Source organism: Hemiscyllium ocellatum, chromosome 12 (assembly GCF_020745735.1).
Source record: "Hemiscyllium ocellatum isolate sHemOce1 chromosome 12, sHemOce1.pat.X.cur, whole genome shotgun sequence".
Taxonomy (NCBI): Eukaryota; Metazoa; Chordata; class Chondrichthyes; order Orectolobiformes; family Hemiscylliidae; genus Hemiscyllium; species Hemiscyllium ocellatum.
Genome location: NC_083412.1, coordinates 63653978 through 63673929, shown reverse-complemented (window position 1 = coordinate 63673929; position 19952 = coordinate 63653978). Strand labels below are relative to the sequence as shown.

Genomic DNA, 19952 nt, shown 5'->3' with positions numbered 1-19952 from the left:
TCCTTAGCAGAATTCCTCTGATCCAAGATTTAAGTAGAAATATCCTCTTCACCCTGCACAGATAATTCTTCTATAACGCAGCTGTTATGTTCTTGTGCAACCCTGCATTATAGAAAAATCGCACTTTGGCAACACTAAGTGCTGTTTCTAATGTAATCGAGTTACAGCCAACACACATTTTGAAAGTTCATGCTTTAGAAAATGTCCCCAATTTGTCAATTGCATTACGGTGAATTCATGTCAACAAAATGCGTGTTATAGCAGGATGACCTGTATCGACAAAAAACCCATTTTAATGGGTATTAATTTTGCATTCATTAGTACTGTAAACCTGCACTCTCTGAAAATTGTAACAGGGTAGTTGTTATGGGGGACTTGAACTTTCCAAATATTGACGAGGAATACAATAGTTCAAGTACTTTTTTTGTTCAATGTGTGCAGGAGGATTTCCTGACAGTATGCAGACATTGAACAAAAACTGACCTAACTAAAAGTACATGAACTACAGTATTCCTCGTCAATATTTGGAAAGTTCAAGTCCCCCATAACAACTACCCTGTTACACTTGTTCCTATCGAGGATCATCTTTGCTATCCTATCCTCTACATCTCTACATCTCTGGAACTATTCAGAAGCTTATAGAAAACTTCCAACAGGGCAAGCTCTCCTTTCCTGTTTCTAATCTCAGCCCATGCTACCTCCGTAGAGGAGTCCTCAAAAGTCCTTTCTGCAACCGTAATACTGTTCTTGACTAGCCATGCCATACCACCCCCTCTTTTACCATTTTCTTTATTCTTCCTGAAATCTCTAAATCCCAGAACCTGCAATAACCGTTCCTGACCCTGCTCTAACCATGTCTCCGAAATGGCCACAACATTGAAATCCCAGGTACCATCCCATGCTGCAAGTTAATCCATCTTATTCCGGGTGCTCCTGGCGTTTAATTGGGCACACTTCAAACCAATTTCTTGCCTGCCGGTGCCTTGTGATCTTGAAATCTTAGTTCTGACTTCATTACTGTCCTCCTCCCATCTACTTGAACTACAATTTCTGTTCCCATTCCCCTGTTGAATTAATTTAAACCCACCCAAAGAGCATTAGCAAATATCCCCCCAGAATATTGGTACTCTTCCAGTTCAGGTGAAGACCATCCTGTTTGTAGAGGTCCCACCTACCCCAGAAAGAGCACAGATTTTCCAGGAATCCAAAACCCTTTCCTTCTGCGCCCCATGTTCAACTCCTCTCTCTCCCTCCTCGCATCGCTGGCACATAGCATGAGCAACAAACCAGAAATGATAACTGTTTGTTCTAGCTCTAAGCTCCCACCCTAGCTCCCTGAATTTCTGCTTTAAATGCCCATCTCTCTTCCTGTCTATGTGGACCACAACTTGGGGCTATTCCCCCTCCTTCGCAAGGATCTGAAAACACAATCAGAGGGATCACAAACCCTGACACCTGGGAGGCAACACACCAAACGTGAATCAGGACGTTCCGTGGGAATGAGACAATCTATCCCCCTATCTATGGACTCCCCAATGACTAATATTCTGCTCCTCTTTCCCCTTCCCTTCTGAGCAACAGAGACAGACTCTGTGCCAAAGACCTGTGCTCCATTGCTTACCCTTGGTAAGTTGTTGCCCCAGCAGTATCCAAAATGATGCACTTGCTTTGAGGGGAACTGCCACAGGGATCCCTGCACTGCTGACCCGTTTGCTTTCTGTCCCCTAACAGTAACTCATCTACCTTCTTTTAGCTGAGGTGTGACTACCTCCCTGTAACTCCTCTCGGTAATCCCCTCCGCTTCCCGAATGATCCAAAGTTCGTCCAGTTTCCTAATGCGGTTTTCGAGGAGCTGGAGTTGGGTGCACTGTTTTTAGGACAATGTTACTGGTCCTACAAGTTACTGATAATGTAAAATTTGGTGATGTGGTCGAGGATCATAACAGCTTGCATTAATGCAGTGCCTTTAATGTTGTAAAGTATTGCAAGGTGCTAGGGAATATAGTTTGGGGCTGCAAACAATGACATTCATTTTCCCTGCATTTATTTTGAGCAAATTTTAATACAGTGGGGACTTTGTGTCAGAGCTGGTTGTCATCAACATATATGAACAACAACTGTTTTTGGGTGTTGTCACCACATCACAGCTTTCAAATAAAAAAATGAGTCCAAGGATTGATCCTTGATGGACTGCAGAGAAAGCAGTGCAGTTATAGCAAGGAAAGTTTTATGGTAGGTTTACTAAGATAATGGAACCAGTCAAAGTGCATTAGTAGTGGGGAGTGTGTCTGTTCAAGGTGAGGTGTCAGTCTGCCACACTTGATTTAAACATGTTCATTCGTATCAGAAAACAAAGCTACATGAGCTTGTTCGTAAGGTGCTAGTAACATTTCATTTTGGCATTCTTATCCTAAATAATCCTACACAAAAAGAAATGTGCACAGGAAGCAAAACATTTTGGCCCAACCAGGTCATGTCAGGAATTATGGTTGCTTTTAAGCCCTTGAAGATGATGAGCTGGCTTCTTAAACTGCTGCAGTCCATGTGCAGTAGATTGATCCACAATACCCTCTGGGAGGGAGTTCCAGGATTTTGACCTAGCAACAGCAATATATCTCCAAGTCAGAATGATGAGTGACTTGGAGGGGAAGTTGCAGGTGGTAGTGTTCCATGTATTTGCTGCCCTTGTCCTTCTAGGTGGTACTGGCCATGAGTTTGAATGGTGCTGTTGAAAGATCTTTGGCAAATTGCTGTAGTGCATTTTGTGGGTAGTACATACTGCTGTTACTGAATGTCCTGTGTAGCCAAGGGAGTGGCTGCTTGTGGATGTGGTGCCAGTCGGGCAGGCTGGTTTGATCTGGACGGTGTCAAGCCTCTTGTGCTATTGGAGCTGCATCCATTCAGACAAATGTGGTCCATCACCTAACTTGTGCCTTGTTGATGGTGAACAGACTTGCAGGACTCAGAAGATGACTTGATTGCCATTGTATTCTTAGCCTCTGACCTGTTCTTGTAATTTGTGGTGAGTCAGTTCAATTTCTGGTTAGTGGTAACCCCTAGGATGTTGATAGTTGAGGGAATCAGTGATGATAACACCATTGAATGTCAGAGCGTGATAGTTAGATTGTCTCCTGTTGAAAATGGTCATTGTCTACATCTATACTATTTGCTTCCACCACACACTGTGACATTTAGTTGTGCATTCTCGCCATCTTTGGGTCAAGCAGTTTCTTCTGAATGCCCTGTTAGATTTCTCAGTGACTGTTTTATATTCATGGCTCTAATTTATGCACCTCTGTACCAAAAAAAACTCTGCATTCATTTATCAAAATATTTAATTTTATAGAACTCTGATTAGATTGCCCCTCAGCCTCTCCTAGGTAGAAACAAGGACTGCAGATGCTGGAAACCAGAGTCTAGATTAGAGTGGTGCTGGAAAAGCACAGCAGGTCAGGCAGCATCCGAGGAGCAGGAAAATCGACGTTTTGGGCAAAAGGGCTTTTGCCTGAAATGTCGATTTTTTTTCCTGCTCCTTGGATGCTGCCTGACCTGCTATGCCTCAGCCTCTTCTCCGCAAGGAAGAAATCCAATGTCTCAATCCTTTCCTGATATATAAATGCGTGCATTTTGGGTATCGTGTAAAACTTCTGCATCCTCTCTCATTTCAATAACCTAACAATCGGAACCACGTGCAGTATTAAGTGTGAACTAACTAAATTTTAATACAGGTTTAGCCTAAATTTCCTAATTTTTAATTCTATCCCTTTCTGATAAAACCCAAGACCTAATGGTCTTGCTAATCTTTGGAGAGATTTAGATTCTACCAAGAGAGTTCTGCTATTCGAGAATTTTCATATCTGCTTAAGAAGGACCTTGAATGGCTCTTGAGTAAGATGTAACCAATAGTGCAGCCCTCCTCCAGTACTGCAATGAACGTAGAACATGACAGTGCAGTACAGGCCCTTGGGCCCTCGATGGTTCCACAGGTTGGCACAACAATCTAAAGCCCATCTATTCTACACTATTCCATTTTCATCCATATGTTTATCCAGTGACCATTTAAATACAATAAAGTTGGCAAGTCTACTATTGCAGGCAGTGCAATCCACGTCCCTGTTACTGAGTGAAAAACTACTTCTGAAATCTGTCCTATATCTTTCACTCTTCAATTTAAAGCTATGTCCCCTCGTACTAGCCATCACAATCGAGGAAAAAGACTGTCTGCCCACCCTATCTAACACACTGATGATCTTACATGTCTCAATTAAGTCACTTCTCAACCTTCTTTTCTCTAACGCAAACAGTCTCCAGTCTCTCAGCCTTTCCTCATAAGACCTTCCCTCCATAACAGGCAACACCCTAGTAAATCTCCTCTGAGCCCTTTCCAAAGCTTCCATGCTTACTATAATGCAGTGACCAGAACTGTACACAATATTCCTAGTGCAGCCACACCAGAGTTTTGTCTAGCTGTAGCATGACCTTGCAGCTCCAAAATTCAATCCCTCTATCAATAAAAGCTAACACCACCTGTCGTCTTTCAGCTAGCCAATTTCTCATCTAGACCCTCAATCCCTTCTGTTTTTTGTGCAATAGCTTACCATGGAGAACCTTATCAAATGCGTCACTGAAATCCATATACACCACATCAACCGCTTTACCCCCATCCACCTGTTTGGTCACCATCTCAAAGAACTCAAGTTTGTGAGGCATGATCAACCCATCAAAATCATGTTGACTATCCCTAATTAACTTAATCCTTTCTAGATGATAAATCTGATCTCTTATAGCCTTTTCCGACGCAACCCACAACCAAAGTAAGGCTCACTGGTTGATAATTACTATGGTTGTCTCACCTCTCCTCCTTGATCATGTGCTATCCTCCAGTCTTCTGGCATTATTCATGTAGACGATCATGGCAAAGAGATCAAACCCAAAGTCTCGGCAATCCCCTCCCTGACTTCCCACAGAATCCTAGGATAAATCCCATCCGGCCCAGGGGACTTGGCTATTTTCGCACTTTCCAGAATTGCTAACAACTCCTCCTTATGGACCTCAATCCCATTTGGCCTAGTCGCCTGCATTTCATCATGCTCCATGCCAACATGGTATTTTTCCTATTATTTGGCACTTCACCTGTCTCCTTGGACTCACATGCAACATCCCACTACTGTCCTTGATTGGCCCTGATCTTTCTCTAGACATTGTTTTATTCCTGATCTACTTATAGAAAGCTTTAGAGTGTTCCTTGATCAACAACTTCTCATGTCCCCTCCTGGCTCCTCTTAGTTCTTTCTTTAGGTCTTTCCTGGTTAACTTGTAATTCTCAAGTGCCCTAGCTGAGCCTTCTCGTCTCATCCTAACATAAGCCTTCTCTTGAAAAGAGATTCAACTTCTTCAGTTAAACCATGGCTCCCTTGCTCGACCACTTCCTCCCTGCCTGAGATACCTATCCCTTTCCATCACTAAAGTAAATATAACTGAATTGTGGTCACTATCACCAAAGAGCTCACCTACCTCCAAACCTGACACCTGAGCTGGTTCATTACCTAGTACCAAATCCAATGTCCCCTTGCCTCTTGTTGGCTTGTCTACATACTGTGTCAGGAAACACATTGGACAAAAACTGACCCATCTAAAGTACTAGAAATATGGTATTTCCAGTCAATATTTGGAAAGTTAAAGCTCCCCCATAATAACTATCCTGTTATACTTGCACATATCCAGAGTTATCATTTGCTATCCTATCCTCCACATCTCTGGAACTATTCAGAGGCCTACAGAAAACTCCCAACAGGGTGAACTCTCCTTTCCTTTTCTAACCTCAGCAGACAAGTACTCAAACATTTTTTCTATCACAGTAATACAGTCCTTGACTAACAATGTCACACCTCCCCCTCTTTTACTATCTTCTCTGTTCTTACAGAAACATCTAATTCTGAACTTGGCATAAATTTTGCATTCTTCATTAGCATTGTGCTTGCACCAGACATCTTCTAACTTGGACTGTGGTGGTGCCACTGAGCCAGTGAAGCCATTTATGTCATCTTTTCAGTTACTAATTTTTAAATTATTAAGCACTTTATTTTTTGCAGGTCTTCCGACCCCGCACTCCTCCGGAAGCCATTGCATTGTGTAGCCGTCTGCTTGAATATACACCAACCGCCCGTCTGACGCCTCTAGAGGCATGTGCACATACATTCTTCGATGAATTACGGGACCCAAATGTCAAGTTACCAAATGGACGTGAGAAACCATTACTGTTTAATTTCACTACTCAAGGTAAGGAACTGGTTTATAACCAAAAAATGACAGTGACATTTTAAAAACTAAGTGATCTCCTGCAAATTCAACCTGCTACTGATGCATCAAAATCCATTTATGGCCTGGGAAGGTTCTCCTGTCCATTCTTGATGAAAAACAATAGTGCCATGCCTTATTAAAAATGATGCTGTCTTCAGTAGATACAGGAGGCAAGCAATGATCATCCATTGATAGGGGAAAAACCATTTTTATCATTGCTTTTGCCTCTGTGACATAGTGAAACAGATCCCTCAAAGGGCACAATCAGCCAGACTGAGTTAAAGTTGCAGAATGACCAGGAATCACTATAGATGTGTGCTGGGCAAAAGTGAGGACTGTAGATGCTGGAGATTAGAGTTGTGTGGTGCTGGAACAGCACAGCAGGTCAGGCAGCATCCAAGGAGGAGGCGAATCGACGTTTCAGGCAAAAGCCCTTCATCAGGCATCTAGATGAGTGCTGGTCAGTTTCTGTAAATTCTGCTGGCTGGAGACATCCAAAGAAGCAAATATTGTTTCCAACTGATTAATAACTGCCCAGGCAACCTCAAAGCTCGCATCTGTACTAATTCATGTACTGCTTTCCAAGATTAAAAGTTTAGAAAGAGCTAATGTGCCAGACCCAGACATACATTACTGTTGCTGCTTAGGTTGGAATCAACTGCAGTACCTCTGTCGATTTATTCCTTGTTGAGACTTGTTTTATGAATAATGACTACTTAACTGAAGTGCCAGACTGCCTTCGAAATCCTATCCCAGCCTATTGTGGAACCATATATGTTTACACACAAGAAGCCATTGGTTGGCCCATTGTATCTATGACAGAGTGTGTTGCTAAAGCAACCCAAAGCACATTTATTCTGCCTTGCCTCCTCGAGGTTAGTACCTTCTGTTGCTACAAATGTTTACTCACATTTTCTTCAAAAGATTCAGTGTCTCAGGGTGAGAAAAAAGCTAGATGAAACGCTTTATATTGAAAAATATAGTTCACAAGCTTGAAAATTGAATAGCACTGAACCAAGCAGTTGAAGTCACCAACTTAGAACATAGAAAAGTACAGCACAGAACAGGCCCTTTGGCCCACAGTGCCATGCCAAGGATTAATCCTAATGTGAAATAAAATAGCATAACCTAAGCACCCTGCTATCGATGTGTATGTGCAGCACTCGCTTAAATGTCCCTAATGACTCTGCTTCCACCATCACTGCTGGCAAAGCATTCCATGCATTCACAACTGTCTGCGTAAAGAACCTACCTTTGACTTCCCGTCGTGACAGTCAATCCTGCCCTGAGAAAAAGTGTCTGGCTATTGACTCTATCCATGCCTCTCATTATCTTGTATACCTCGATCAGGTCACCTTTCTTCCTCCTCCTCTCCAGAGAGAAAAGTCTGAGCTTAGTCAACCTTTCTTCATAAGGCAAGCCCTCCAGTCCAGGCAGCACCCTGATGAACCTTCTTTGCGCACTCGCCAAAGCCTCCGTATCTTTCCTATAGTAGGGTGACCAGAACTGGACACAATATTCCAAGTGTGGTCTCACCAGGGACTTGTAGAGCTGCAGCAAAACCTCGTGGCTCTTGGACTTGATCCCCCTGTTAATGAAAGCCCAAACACCATATGCTTTCTTAACAACCCTATCCACTTTGGTGGTAACTTTGAGGAATCTATGTACTTGAACACCAAGATCCCTCTGTTCCTCCACACTGCCAAGAATCCTGTCTTTAATCCTGTATTCAGCATTCAAGTTTGATCTTCCAAAATGCATCACTTTGCATTTATCCAGATTGAACTCCATTTGCCATTTCTCAGCCCAGCTCTGCAGCCTGCAATAGCCCTCGATACTATCAATGGCATCTCCAACCTTTGTGTCATCTGCAAATTTACTAATCCATCCCTCAACCTCCTCATCCAAGTCATGTATAAAAACTGCAAAGAGCAGAGGCCCAAGAACAGAGCCCAGTGGGACCCCACTCAACACTGACCTCCAGGCAGAGTACTTTCCATCGACAACCACTCTGCCTTCTGTCAGCCAACCAGTTCTGAATCCAGATTAACCAAATCTCCCTGTATCCCATACCTCCTGACTTTACAAATGAGCCTACCAAGGCGAACCTTATCAAATGCCTTGCTGAAGTCCTTATACACCACATCCACTGCTCGACCTTCGTCGACCTGATTTGTTACCTCCTGAAAGAGCTCAATAAGATTTGTGAGGCATGACCTGCCTCTCTCAAAGCCATGTTGACTGCCTCTAATCACGCTGTGCTTTTCCAAATACTCATAAATGCTCTCCCTCAGAATTCTTTCCAAAACTTTGCTGACCACATCGATAACATAGTTCAGTTGCATTCTTCTGCTACCTGCCACTTTTATAAAATATCTCTTTGCAGTTTACCTCCATTGAATTAATTTCATCCCATTGTTATCCTACCTGTTGGATAATAAACATTGTGCCATCTTCAGTTTTTCCTGTTGTGCAAAACCTCCAATTTTGATTTCATGTTTCTTTAATTTGCAGTGTATAACCAGGGAAGATTACTTAAAACCTTGCAGTCATCTTTTGTGTTGAGATGCAATCCAGCTACGTAATGTCATTAGCTGACTGTTTCAAATTGCTTTTATATCTTGGTGTGTGTGTGTGGAATGAGCTGCCAGAGGAAGTGGTGGAGGCTGGTACAATTGCAACATTTAAGAGGCATTTGGAAGGGTTTGGAGGGATATGGGCCGGGTGCTGGCAGGTGGGACTAGATTGTTTTGGGATATCTGATCAGCATGGACGGGTTGGACCGAAGGGTCTGTTTCCATGCTGTACATCTATATGACTCTATGATTAAGTTAACTTGCACCAATTCAATGTCAGCAAAATAAAAATACCTACAGGTCCCTATCCTCTAACATCGACCACTCTTTATTGCCACCATAGACTTAAGCCTAAAATGCAGTCCTCGATAATGAGTTGAACTGTCCCCAGAATTGCTGCTTGTTTTTGTTTCACCTCTATATTTCTACTAATTTCTTCCCACAATGTTGAAACTTTTACTTCATGTTTTGATCACCTTTTATGGCTTAATTTTCACCAATTTATCTCCACACAACTTCCTTACTTCCATACTTCCATTCAGCATGTCACCACTACATCTTTACCAAACTCTACTTCATGGCTCTTATGCCACATCAGTCAGTGTTAAAGATTCCCTTCCCTTCTAATTTGCCCACCACCCTCCCCCATCTCCTGAGCTATTCCTGTACCTTTTTTTTTCTGTTGTCTTCACCATCATTGGCTGCAGGAATTTGAAGTCGGGAATTCCAGAATGTAACTTAAACATTTCTAACTGTTTTAAATCTGCCTTCCTGTCCTAGGTTTTCCAGTGTATTGAAGTGCATTGTCGAGCACTTTTTACACTCAGTAGTCAGTGCAAAAATACTTATCATTGTCTAAAGTTTATAAGGTGGGCTCCCCCGTTAGTAATTTTATCCATTCTGTCTGAAAGTTAGATTCCACAAAAGTCTTAGGTTCAGTTCAGTGTGATTTTTGTTTCATTTGACATGGATTGACAATGGAGTGCACGATTGGTCTCCTTACCAGTTGGGAAGAAATAACTTACTATATTGTCATCACAAACTACTGTAATCTTTGCAGGATGTGACCATGCATAGACTGAGCCATCTATTGGATTTCATTGATTTAGCTCATGTTTTTCATGTCAGTTTGGATAAGGTACTGGAGATTGCACCCCTGCAATAAGCCAGTGCTTCTGAATCTGTGTGTCCAATATTTATGCTTGTATTTAGTGGCATTTTATTTTACCTAGAGAGCAAATTTGATCACTGGCTGTCTGTCACAAGAAAACTAAACCACCTGGAAATTTTAGAGAACAATGCTGGGTCTGTTGATTCTTATTAGCTGTCATCATTTCAGCCAAGGATTGAGCAGAAAGAATAGAAGTAGAATACAAGTTGATGCATGGCTGAGAAGATGCATGTCGGTAGAGTTTTTTTTGTATAATTGGAACTCTGAAGACACTGCAGATAAAGATAAATTGATTCATTTACAGATGGACATTTTCTGATTAACACTCTTATTGCAACTGATGGGCAGAGCAAAGGATGATATAAAATTCTACTGTGTAATAGAAAGCTCTGTCAGCACTTCAGTGGTCTTCTACAGAAATTCTGAATTGTTAGTGAATAAAATACTGTAGACATCTTAATTGATTTTGCAGAACTGTCGTGCAACCCAGCACTGGCATCAATCCTTATCCCTCCTCACATTCGGAATCAGACTCCTGCATCAACTCCAACGAATGCTTCTGCGGTGTCAGGTGAGCATGATGATGCACATCTTTTAGCAATTGCAAAATGAAATATCATATAACTAACTTTCATCTGTTTGAATTCTAATCTCAACTGTAGCTTCACTATAATCTTCACAAGGGTAGGCAATTGCCTAGTGGTGGTATTGCTGGACTGTTAATCCAGAGACTTCAGTAATGGTCTAGGGGTCTGGTTTAAATCCTACCATGGCAAATGATGAAATTTGAGTTGAATAGATATCTGAAATTAGAGGTCTGCTGACCATGAACCATCACCGATTGTTGGAAAATCCATCTGGTTCACTAATGTCCTTGGGGAAGAAAATTACCATCCTTACCTGCTCTGGCCTGCATGTGACTCTAGACCGATGGGAAAGTGGCTGACTCTTATCCAGAGGGCAATTAAGAGTGGGCAATGCATGCTCATTGAGGCAGTGGTGACCCCATGAATTAATAAAGCAAAATATAGAAAGATCACAAAGTTTCTGTGGCGTAGAAAATGAGAACTGTAATTTTAGGTGAGGGTGACATAGAATAGATAATGTGATTACAATGCTGAAACAACACTGAGCAGGTTTTCCTGAACTTCCATTCTCTCTCTCTCTCTTCATCTCTCTCTCCCCCCCCCCCCCCAATAACTATACTGCTTGTGTACAAGACTACAACTTTTTAAATATTAATTTATTTGGTGTCAGTTGTAGCTCGCTTTTCTAGATTAGGAGGCTGTGGTTTCAAAGTTCTTGAGGTTTGAGAACAAGATCTAGATTAATGCTATCGTGGAGCACTGCAATACTAAAAGGTCTATATCATTTGGGTTAGTCATGAAACCAAGGCATTGTTTGGCACCTCAGATGGATGTGAAAGATCCCTCTGTAATGAAGAAGAGTCAGAGGACTGTTTAAAAGTATCCTGCCTGGTTTTTATTCCTTAGTCAGTGTTATAAAGCAGATTACCTTGTTATTGTTACATTGCTAGAATGTGAGAACTTGCAATGTACAAATGGATTGCATGTTTCCTACATTTCACTACTGTGTTCATATTCATGAAATATAATGTAGAAATGTTAACCTTTTTCCATGCTGTTCATCAAATTATATGGAATTTCATTTGTTTTAGTACATATTACATATTAGTAAGGGGAGGTCATGCCTGACAAACCTGTTGGAATTTTTTGAAGAAGTAACAAGTAGGTTAGACCAGGGAAACCCAGCGGATGTGGTCTATCTAGACTTTCAAAAGGCCTTTGATAAGGTGCCACACGGGAGGCTGCTGAGCAAGGTGAGGGCCCATGGTGTTCGAGGTGAGCTGCTGGGATGGATTGAGGATTGGCTGTCTAACAGAAGGCAGAGAGTTGGGATAAAAGGTTCTTTTTCAGAATGGCAGCTGGTGAGGAGCGGTGTCCCGCAGGGTTCAGTGCTGGGGCCACAGCTATTTGCATCAAATATTAATGATTTGGATGAGGGGACTGGGGGCATTCTAGCGAAGTTTGCCGATGATACGAAGTTAGGTGGACAGGCAGGTAGTACTGAGGAAGTGGGGAGGCTACAGAAGGATCTGGATAGGTTGGGAGAGTGGTCCAGGAAATGGCTGATGGAATTTAACGTGAACAAGTGCGAGGTCTTGCACTTTGGCAAAAAGAATAAAAGCATAGACTACTTTCTAAATGGTGAGAAAATTAGTAAAGCCAAAGCACAAAGGGATCTGGGAGTGCTAGTTGAGGATTCTCTAAAGGTAAACATGCAGGTTGAGTCCGTGATTAAGAAAGCGAATGCAATGTTGTCTCTTATCTCAAGAGGGTTGGAATATAAAAGCAGAGATGTGTTACTGAGACTTTATAAAGCTTTGGTTAGGCCCCATTTGGAGTACTGTGTCCAGTTTTGGTCCCCACACCTCAGGAAGGACATACTGGCACTGGAACGTGTCCAGCGGAGATTCACACGGATGATCCCTGGAATAGTAGGTCTAACATATGAGGAACGGCTGAGGATCCTGGGATTTTATTCGTTGGAGTTTAGAAGATTGAGGGGAGACTTAATAGAGACGTACAAGATAATACATGGCTTGGAAAAGGTCGACGCTAGGAAATTGTTTCCGTTAGGCGAGGAGACTAGGACCCGTGGACACAGCCTTAGAATTAGAGGGGGTCAATTCAGAACAGAAATGCGAAGACATTTCTTCAGCCAGAGAGTGGTGGGCCTGTGGAATTCATTGCCACGGAGTGCAGTGGAGGCCGGGACGCTAAGTGTCTTCAAGGCCGAGATTGATAGATTCTTGTTGTCTCGAGGAATTAAGGGCTACGGGGAGAACGCTGGTAAGTGGATTTGAAATGCCCATCAGCCATGATTGAATGGCGGAGTGGACTCGATGGGCCGAATGGCCTTACTTCCACTCCTATGTCTTATGGTCTTATATCAGGAGCATAAGTCAATATTTCGCTTTTATTTGTTCTCCTATAAGTCCACTTCTGCACTATAACTTATTTTTCATACATCTTCTGCACTGTAATTTATTTTTCGTACATCATGACCAAGCTATGAAGTTGCATTACTTTGTACTTCCATATTGAATAATGGAATGGTTCCAGCACATCATTGCACATAAATGCTTAATAGCAAGCTTGAAGGCAGATGAAATTTCGGAGTATCTTTCTCCTTCAGATGATAAAGCAAATGAGATATTTGGTTTTGGATATCTATGTCAAATAGTGTGGCGCTGGAAAAGCGCAGCCAGTCAGGCAGCATCTGAGGAGCAGGAGAGTCGACATTTCGAGCATAAACTCTTCATCAGGCATATGGGGAGAAGTGGGGGCAAAGGGGATGAAATGGGAGGGTGTTGGGGCTAGAGGTGTGGGGGTGTGGTGTAGCTGTGAATGCAATAGGTAGATGAAGTTGGATTGTGAGCTGATAGTGGTAGGTCAGAGTGGAGGGTGGAATGGATAGTTGACAAAGAAGGTGGACAGGTAGGACAACAGGGCGGTGCTGAGTTGAAGGATTGGCTCTGGGGTAAGGTAGGGGGAGGAGAGATGAGGCAACTAATGAAGTCGACATTGATCCCATGCAGTTGGAGGTTCCCAAGGCAGAAGATGAGGCGTCCTTCCTCCAGGTATCGAGTGGCTGGAATTTGGCAGTTGAGGGGGTTCAGGACTTTTTTTTAAGATTAGATACCCTACAGTGTGGAAACAGGCCCTTTTGTCCCAACAAATCCACACTGACCCTCCAAAGAATAACCCACCCAGACCCATTTTACCTCTGACTAATGCACCTAACACTATGGGCAATTTAGCATGGCCAATTCACCTAATCTGCCCATCTTTGGATTGTGGGAGGAAACCAGAGCACCTGGAGGAAACCCACGCAGACACTGGGAGAATGTGCAAACTCCACACAGTCGCCCAAGGCTGGAATCGAATCTAGGTCTGGTGTTGAGGCAGCAGTGCTGACCACAGTGCCATAGAGGTGTACATCACAGCAACAGACCTTTTTTTTTGGTGCAAATCGTCCATGCTGACTAGCTATCCTAACCTAATCTAGTCCCATTTGCCAGCACTTGGCCCACATCCCTCTAAACCCTTCCCATTCATATACTCATCCAGATGCCTTTTAAATGCTGCAGTTGTACCAGCCTCACCACTTCCTCTGGCAGCTTATTCCATACCTGCACCACCCTGTGTGTGAATAAGTTGCCCCTCAGGTGTCTCTTTTTTTCTTCTTCTTCTTTCCCCGCTCGCCCTAAAGCTATGCCCTCTAGTTCTGGACTCCCTTTATTCTTCAGCCTCCACTCAGGAAAATAACCCCAGCGTATTCAGCTTCTCCCTAGACCTCAAACTCTCCAACCCTGGCAACATCCTTGTAAATCTTTTCTGAATCCTTTCAAGTTTCACAATATCCTTCTGATAAGAAAGACCAGAATTATGCGCAATATTGCAAAGGTGGCCTAACCAATGTCTTGTACGGCCACAATATTACCTCCCAGACTTGCATGCCTTTGGTGGAGTGAGAGGGCGAATTGAAGTGTTCGGCCACAGGGCACAGGATCAGTGTCGATTTCACTAGTTTCCTCATCTCCCCTCCCCCATCTTATCCCAGATCCAACCCTCCAACTCGGTATTGCCTTTCTTGAACTCTCCCACCTGCCCATCTTCCTTCCCACTTATCCGCTCCATCCTCCACTCCAGCCTATCACCATTACCCCCCCACCTTTGTCTACCTAGCTCATTTCCAGCTACCTTCCAGCCCCCCTCCCATTTATCTCTCCGCCTTGGACCCTCCCAATCCTGATGAAGAGCTTATTCTTGAGGTGTCACCTCTCCTGTTCCTCTGAATCTACCTGACTAGCTGTACTTTTCCAGTGCCACACTTTTTGACTTGGATCGCCAGCATCTGTAGTCCTCTATTTCTCTCAGTGTATATCTGTGTGTAATATACATCAAGTATGGGGATCAGTTGGCTGAATCATATTACTCTGCATTGCAAACCAGCCTGCAGTGTGAGTTCACTTCCCAAACTGCTGAGATTACCATAAAGAACTGTTCTTCTCATCCTTACCACTCACCTGAGGTTAAACCACAACCTGTTGTCTGTCTAATGAAAGAGCATCCCTATGGCCCTCTGGTACTATGGTGACTTTATTGAATAGCAGAATAATCTGAACTAATGTGTTGTGGCAATGTGAACACCACAAAATGGAAGGAGTGATATTGCTGTGCATGTAATTTGGCAGTAAACAAAATTTGTGGATTCATAGAAATACTGACTTCAGTCCTAGATGGTAAAAGTGTGAGAATAGTCAACTTCTAAAAGTTATTGGGTGAGTGGAAATATTTGTCAGGTTTAAAGTAACCTACTATAGGAACAATTAACTAATGAAGAAAAAACATCAGCATAAATGCATGCTGTACTAGGTACGTGACTTATATTCCAGAAAACAGATATTAAGGATGGTGCAACATTTGCAGCTACTCCTGGGAGAAGATTTACTATTTTTATATTAGTGTAGCACCCAGCATTACAGGTAGTGCTCCAGCTGAGGCCAAATCAGAGTTGCAGGTTTAGTGTGACTTATTATTTTTGCATTCATTGCTTTGATTACCATATGATTTTCTAATTTCTATATTAACTTGCCCTTTTTCCCCCAAACTCAATACTTGCCTGCATTAAATTGATTTGACCAAACGTCTGTATTTCACTAGTCTTTGTGCAGAATAGAGCTGTTTAGCCCATTGATCCTCCATCCCCACTGTTTGTAGAATACTCCAGTAAATTCATTTCCTCGATCCATCCCCATAGAGCCTGAAAGCTTAATTTTCTCAAGTTTGCACCCAGTAAGTAGCCATATTTTCTTCCACTTCTATTACCACCCAGATCCAGGTTATTAGATTTTATATGCAAGAATGTTCTTCCTCCCATCCTCCACCAACCACCTCCGATAAAAGTCTGTAACCTTTTAACCTCTGGACAAATCAAACATCTACTTCTAGACTTTCTGCCATCAAATGGTGGGGACATCTCCTCATGTGTACCTTATCTCAAATCTTTTTCACTGCCCTTCAATTTCTTCTGGTCCAAAGAAACAGCCCCATTCTTCCAACCTGAAGTTTGATTATGTCAAGTACTTTTACCATTTCCAACTGTCTGTTTCTCGATCAACATGGGATGCAAACCATCCAGACTGTCAAATAGCCCAGTTATAAGCATTTCCAGTGCAACCTGTCAATTTTCTACCCAGAGCTGACCTTTACTGCCCCCTCTTGTACTGATTTTTTTTTGTTTCTTCTCTCTCTTGCGAAACATTGATACAAAGTACTCAGTAAATATTCCATTCTTAGCCTGTGTATTCAAGCATACATCACCCTGTTTTTCTCTCAATAGGGAGTCCATCTTTTAGTACCTGCTTACTGTTTCAATTTTGGTACAAGATTTCGGGTTTCCTTTTATGTTGGCGGCTATTTTTAGACCATAAGACCAAGGAGCAGAATTTAGGACATTCGGCCCATCTAGTTTCTCAACCCCATTCTCTCACTTTTTCTCCCCGTGACCTTTGATTCCCTTGACAATCAAGAAACTCTTTATCTCTACCTTAAATATACTCAATGACTGGCCTCCACAGCTTTCTGTTGTAATGAATCCCATAGCGTCACCATTCTGATGAAGAAGTTTTGCCTCATCTCTGTTCTAAAATGTCTTCCCCTTACTCTAAGGCTGTTCACCGCGAGCCCTAGTCTAATGGAAACCTCTTCCCAATGTCCATTTTATCCAGGCATTTCAGTATTCTGTAAGTTTCAATTAGACAATCCTTGAGAACTCCATTGATTACAGGCCCAGAGTCCTCAAATGTTCCTCATATGTTAAGTCTTTCGATCTGGTATCATTCACACAAACCTCCTCTGGACCCACTCCAAGGTGTCCCCTTCCTTCCTGAGGTATGAGGCCCCAAATTGCTCCTCATAATCTCAATGTGGTCTGACCAGAGTCTTTTATAGCCTCCAAAGTACATACCTGCTTTTATATTCTAGTCCTCTCAAAATAAATAAATGCCAACATTTATATTTCCCTTCCTAACTACCAACCTGGAGTTTCACCTTGGAAGTTCTGGTCCAGGATTCTAAGTCCCTGAGCACTTCAGATTTCTGAATTTTCTGCCTATTTAGAAAATAGTCTATGCCTCTATGATCTCGCACTTTTCTATGTTGTGTTCCATCTGCCACTTCTTTGCCAACTCCCCTAACCTGTCTAAATTCTTCTGCCTCCTCAATACTGCCTGCCCCCCACCCATCTTTGCATTGTCTGCAAATTTAGCCAGAATGCCCTCCATTCCTTTAACTAGATCTTTCATGTATAAAGTGAAAAATTGTGTCCTAACACGGAGCCTTGTGGCACACCACTTGCCAACAGCTGCTATCCTGAGAAGGACCCTTTTATCCCCACTGTCTGCTTTCTGCCAGACAACCAATTTTCTATCCACTTTATCTCTAACACCATGGGCTCTTATCTTACATAACCGCCTCCTCTGTGGCACCTTGTCAAAGGCCTTCTGAAAGTCCAAATAGATAACGATGTTGGCTCTTTTTGGTCTAACCTGCTCATTACCACCTCAAAAAATTCTAACATTTGTCAGGCATGACCTTCCCTTCATGAAACCATGCTAACTTCGTACTATTTTACTGTGCACTTCCAAATATTCCAAAATCCATTCTTTCACAATGGGCTCAAATCTTACCAATAGCCAAAGTCAGGCTAACAGACATATAGTTTCCCATCTTTGCCTCACTTCCTTCTTGAACAGGGGATTAAAGTAGTGATTTTACAGTCCTGAAACTCTACTTGACTCCAGTGATTCCTGAAAGATCTCCACTATCTCTTCAGCTATCTCTTTCAAAACTCTCTAGGGTGTAGTCCAGGTGATTTTATCCATCTTTTGACCTTTTCCAGTGTTTCTAGAACTTCATTCTTGGCAATGGCCACCTAGCCCACCTCTGCCCCCCATCCCCCTTGAATTTTTGGGATGTTACTCCTGTCTTCCACCGTGAAGACTGATGCAAGGTACTTGTTCAGTTTCACCATTTCTTTGTTTCCCATTACTACTCTTAGAGCATCATTTTCCAGCAGCCCAGTGTCCACTTTTGCCATCGATATATCAAAAGAAACTCTTGCAGTAATCGTTTTTTAATTACTGGCTAACTTACCATCCTATTAAGTCTTCTCCCCCCTCATTTTTTCTTTTAGTTGTCTCCTGTTGGCCTTTTGTGGGCTTCCCAGTCCTCTGGCTTCCTACTGCCCTTCGCCACTTTATATGCTTTCTTTTTTGCTTTTATGATGACCCTAACTGTGTTTTGTCCCTTAGGCTTATTTTGATCTTTGTTTTGCTATAAATTTTATTTGACTGAATCTCCTTCAAAGAATTCACCTAACAAATGCTGCACCTCCTTTTTATTTTTGTTTCAACATCTTTCACCCAAGAAGTCAGATCTAAAGTACAGAAAAATGCTCTTCAAGTCGCTGCTAGTCAAAAACCAGCCACGTAACGTAACTAATCCCATTTTCCAGCATTGGCCCAAAGCCTTTTATGTCTTGGCATCATAAATGCACATCTGAATATAATTTGAATGTTGAGGGTTTTTGTCTCTACCACCCTTTACAGGTAGTGTGCGCAAGATTCCCACCACCATCTGAGTGAGAAAGAAGCCGTGTCTTTGGTTTATTTTGCCTTTATGCCTGTTTCTTGAATGTACCTAACCTTTACTTGAAACATCGCCATCTTTGCACTACTGTTTTCTCCAACTGTCCTGGGTTTTGTTTTACCCTGGGTAGATGCCCCTCATTCCAGTGAACAGTGAACAAAGAAAATTACAGCACAGGAACATCCCTCTGCCCCCTCCCCATTCATGTATTTGTCTAGATATATCTTAAGTGACACTATTATGCCCACCTCTACCACCTCCGCTAGCAACGTGTTCCAGGCATCTATCTCCCTCTGTGTAAAGAACTTTCCACGCAGATTTCCCTTAAACTTTCCCTTCTCACCTTGAACTGGTGACCCCTGGTAATTGAGTCCCACACTCTGGTGGGGGGGAAGCTTCTTTCTATCCACCCTGACTATACCTCATGAGTTTGTAAACATCAAATAGGTCCCCCCTCAACCTCCATATTTCTAATGAAAATAATCCTAATCTACTCAACCTCACTTCATGGCTAGTGCCTTCCATACCTGGCAACATCCTGGTGAACTTCCACTGCACTGTCTTCAAAGCATCCACATCCATCTAGTAATGTGGTGACCAGAACCGTATGCAGTATTCCAAATGTGGCTGAACCAAAGTCTTATACAACTGTAACATGACCTGCCAACTTTTGTACTCAATACCCTGTCCGATGAAAGAAAGCATGCTGTATGCCTCCTTGACCACGCTATTGACCTCTGTTGCCACCTTCAGGGAACAATGGAACTGAACACCCAGATCTCTCTTTACATCAACTTTCCCCAGGGCTTTTCCATTTACTATATAGTTTGCTCTTGAATTGGCTCTTCCAAAATGCACCTCCTTGCATTTTCCCAGATTGAACTCCATCTGCCATTTCTGTGCCCAACTCTGAAATCTATCTATTTTCTGCATTCTCCGACAGTCCCTTTTGCTATTTGCTGCTCCACCAATCTTAGCGTTATCTGCAAGCTTTCCAATCAGACCACCTATACCTTCCTCCAGTGCCTCTTAACTGTTATGTAGCTAGATTGGGCTAAATTTTCTTGGTTCCATTTTGCCAGGTTTGATTTTTGACTTTGCTAATGATATCAAAAGGATTCCAGCTCCTGCACGACTACCTCTGCCCACTGTGGATCTTGCCCCTCA

At 42.6% G+C, this 19952-nt stretch overlaps 1 protein-coding gene across 1 annotated transcript in view; it reads left to right on the top strand.

Annotated features, from left to right (window-relative positions):
* Positions 1 to 19952, top strand: part of gsk3ba (glycogen synthase kinase 3 beta, genome duplicate a) — a 178111-nt gene that overhangs the window by 151180 nt on the left and 6979 nt on the right. Inside the window, exons 9-10 of the mRNA XM_060833615.1 lie at positions 6093 to 6279; positions 10520 to 10618. Coding sequence (XP_060689598.1) covers positions 6093 to 6279; positions 10520 to 10618 — 286 coding nt within the window. The remainder of the gene's footprint in view (positions 1 to 6092; positions 6280 to 10519; positions 10619 to 19952) is intronic.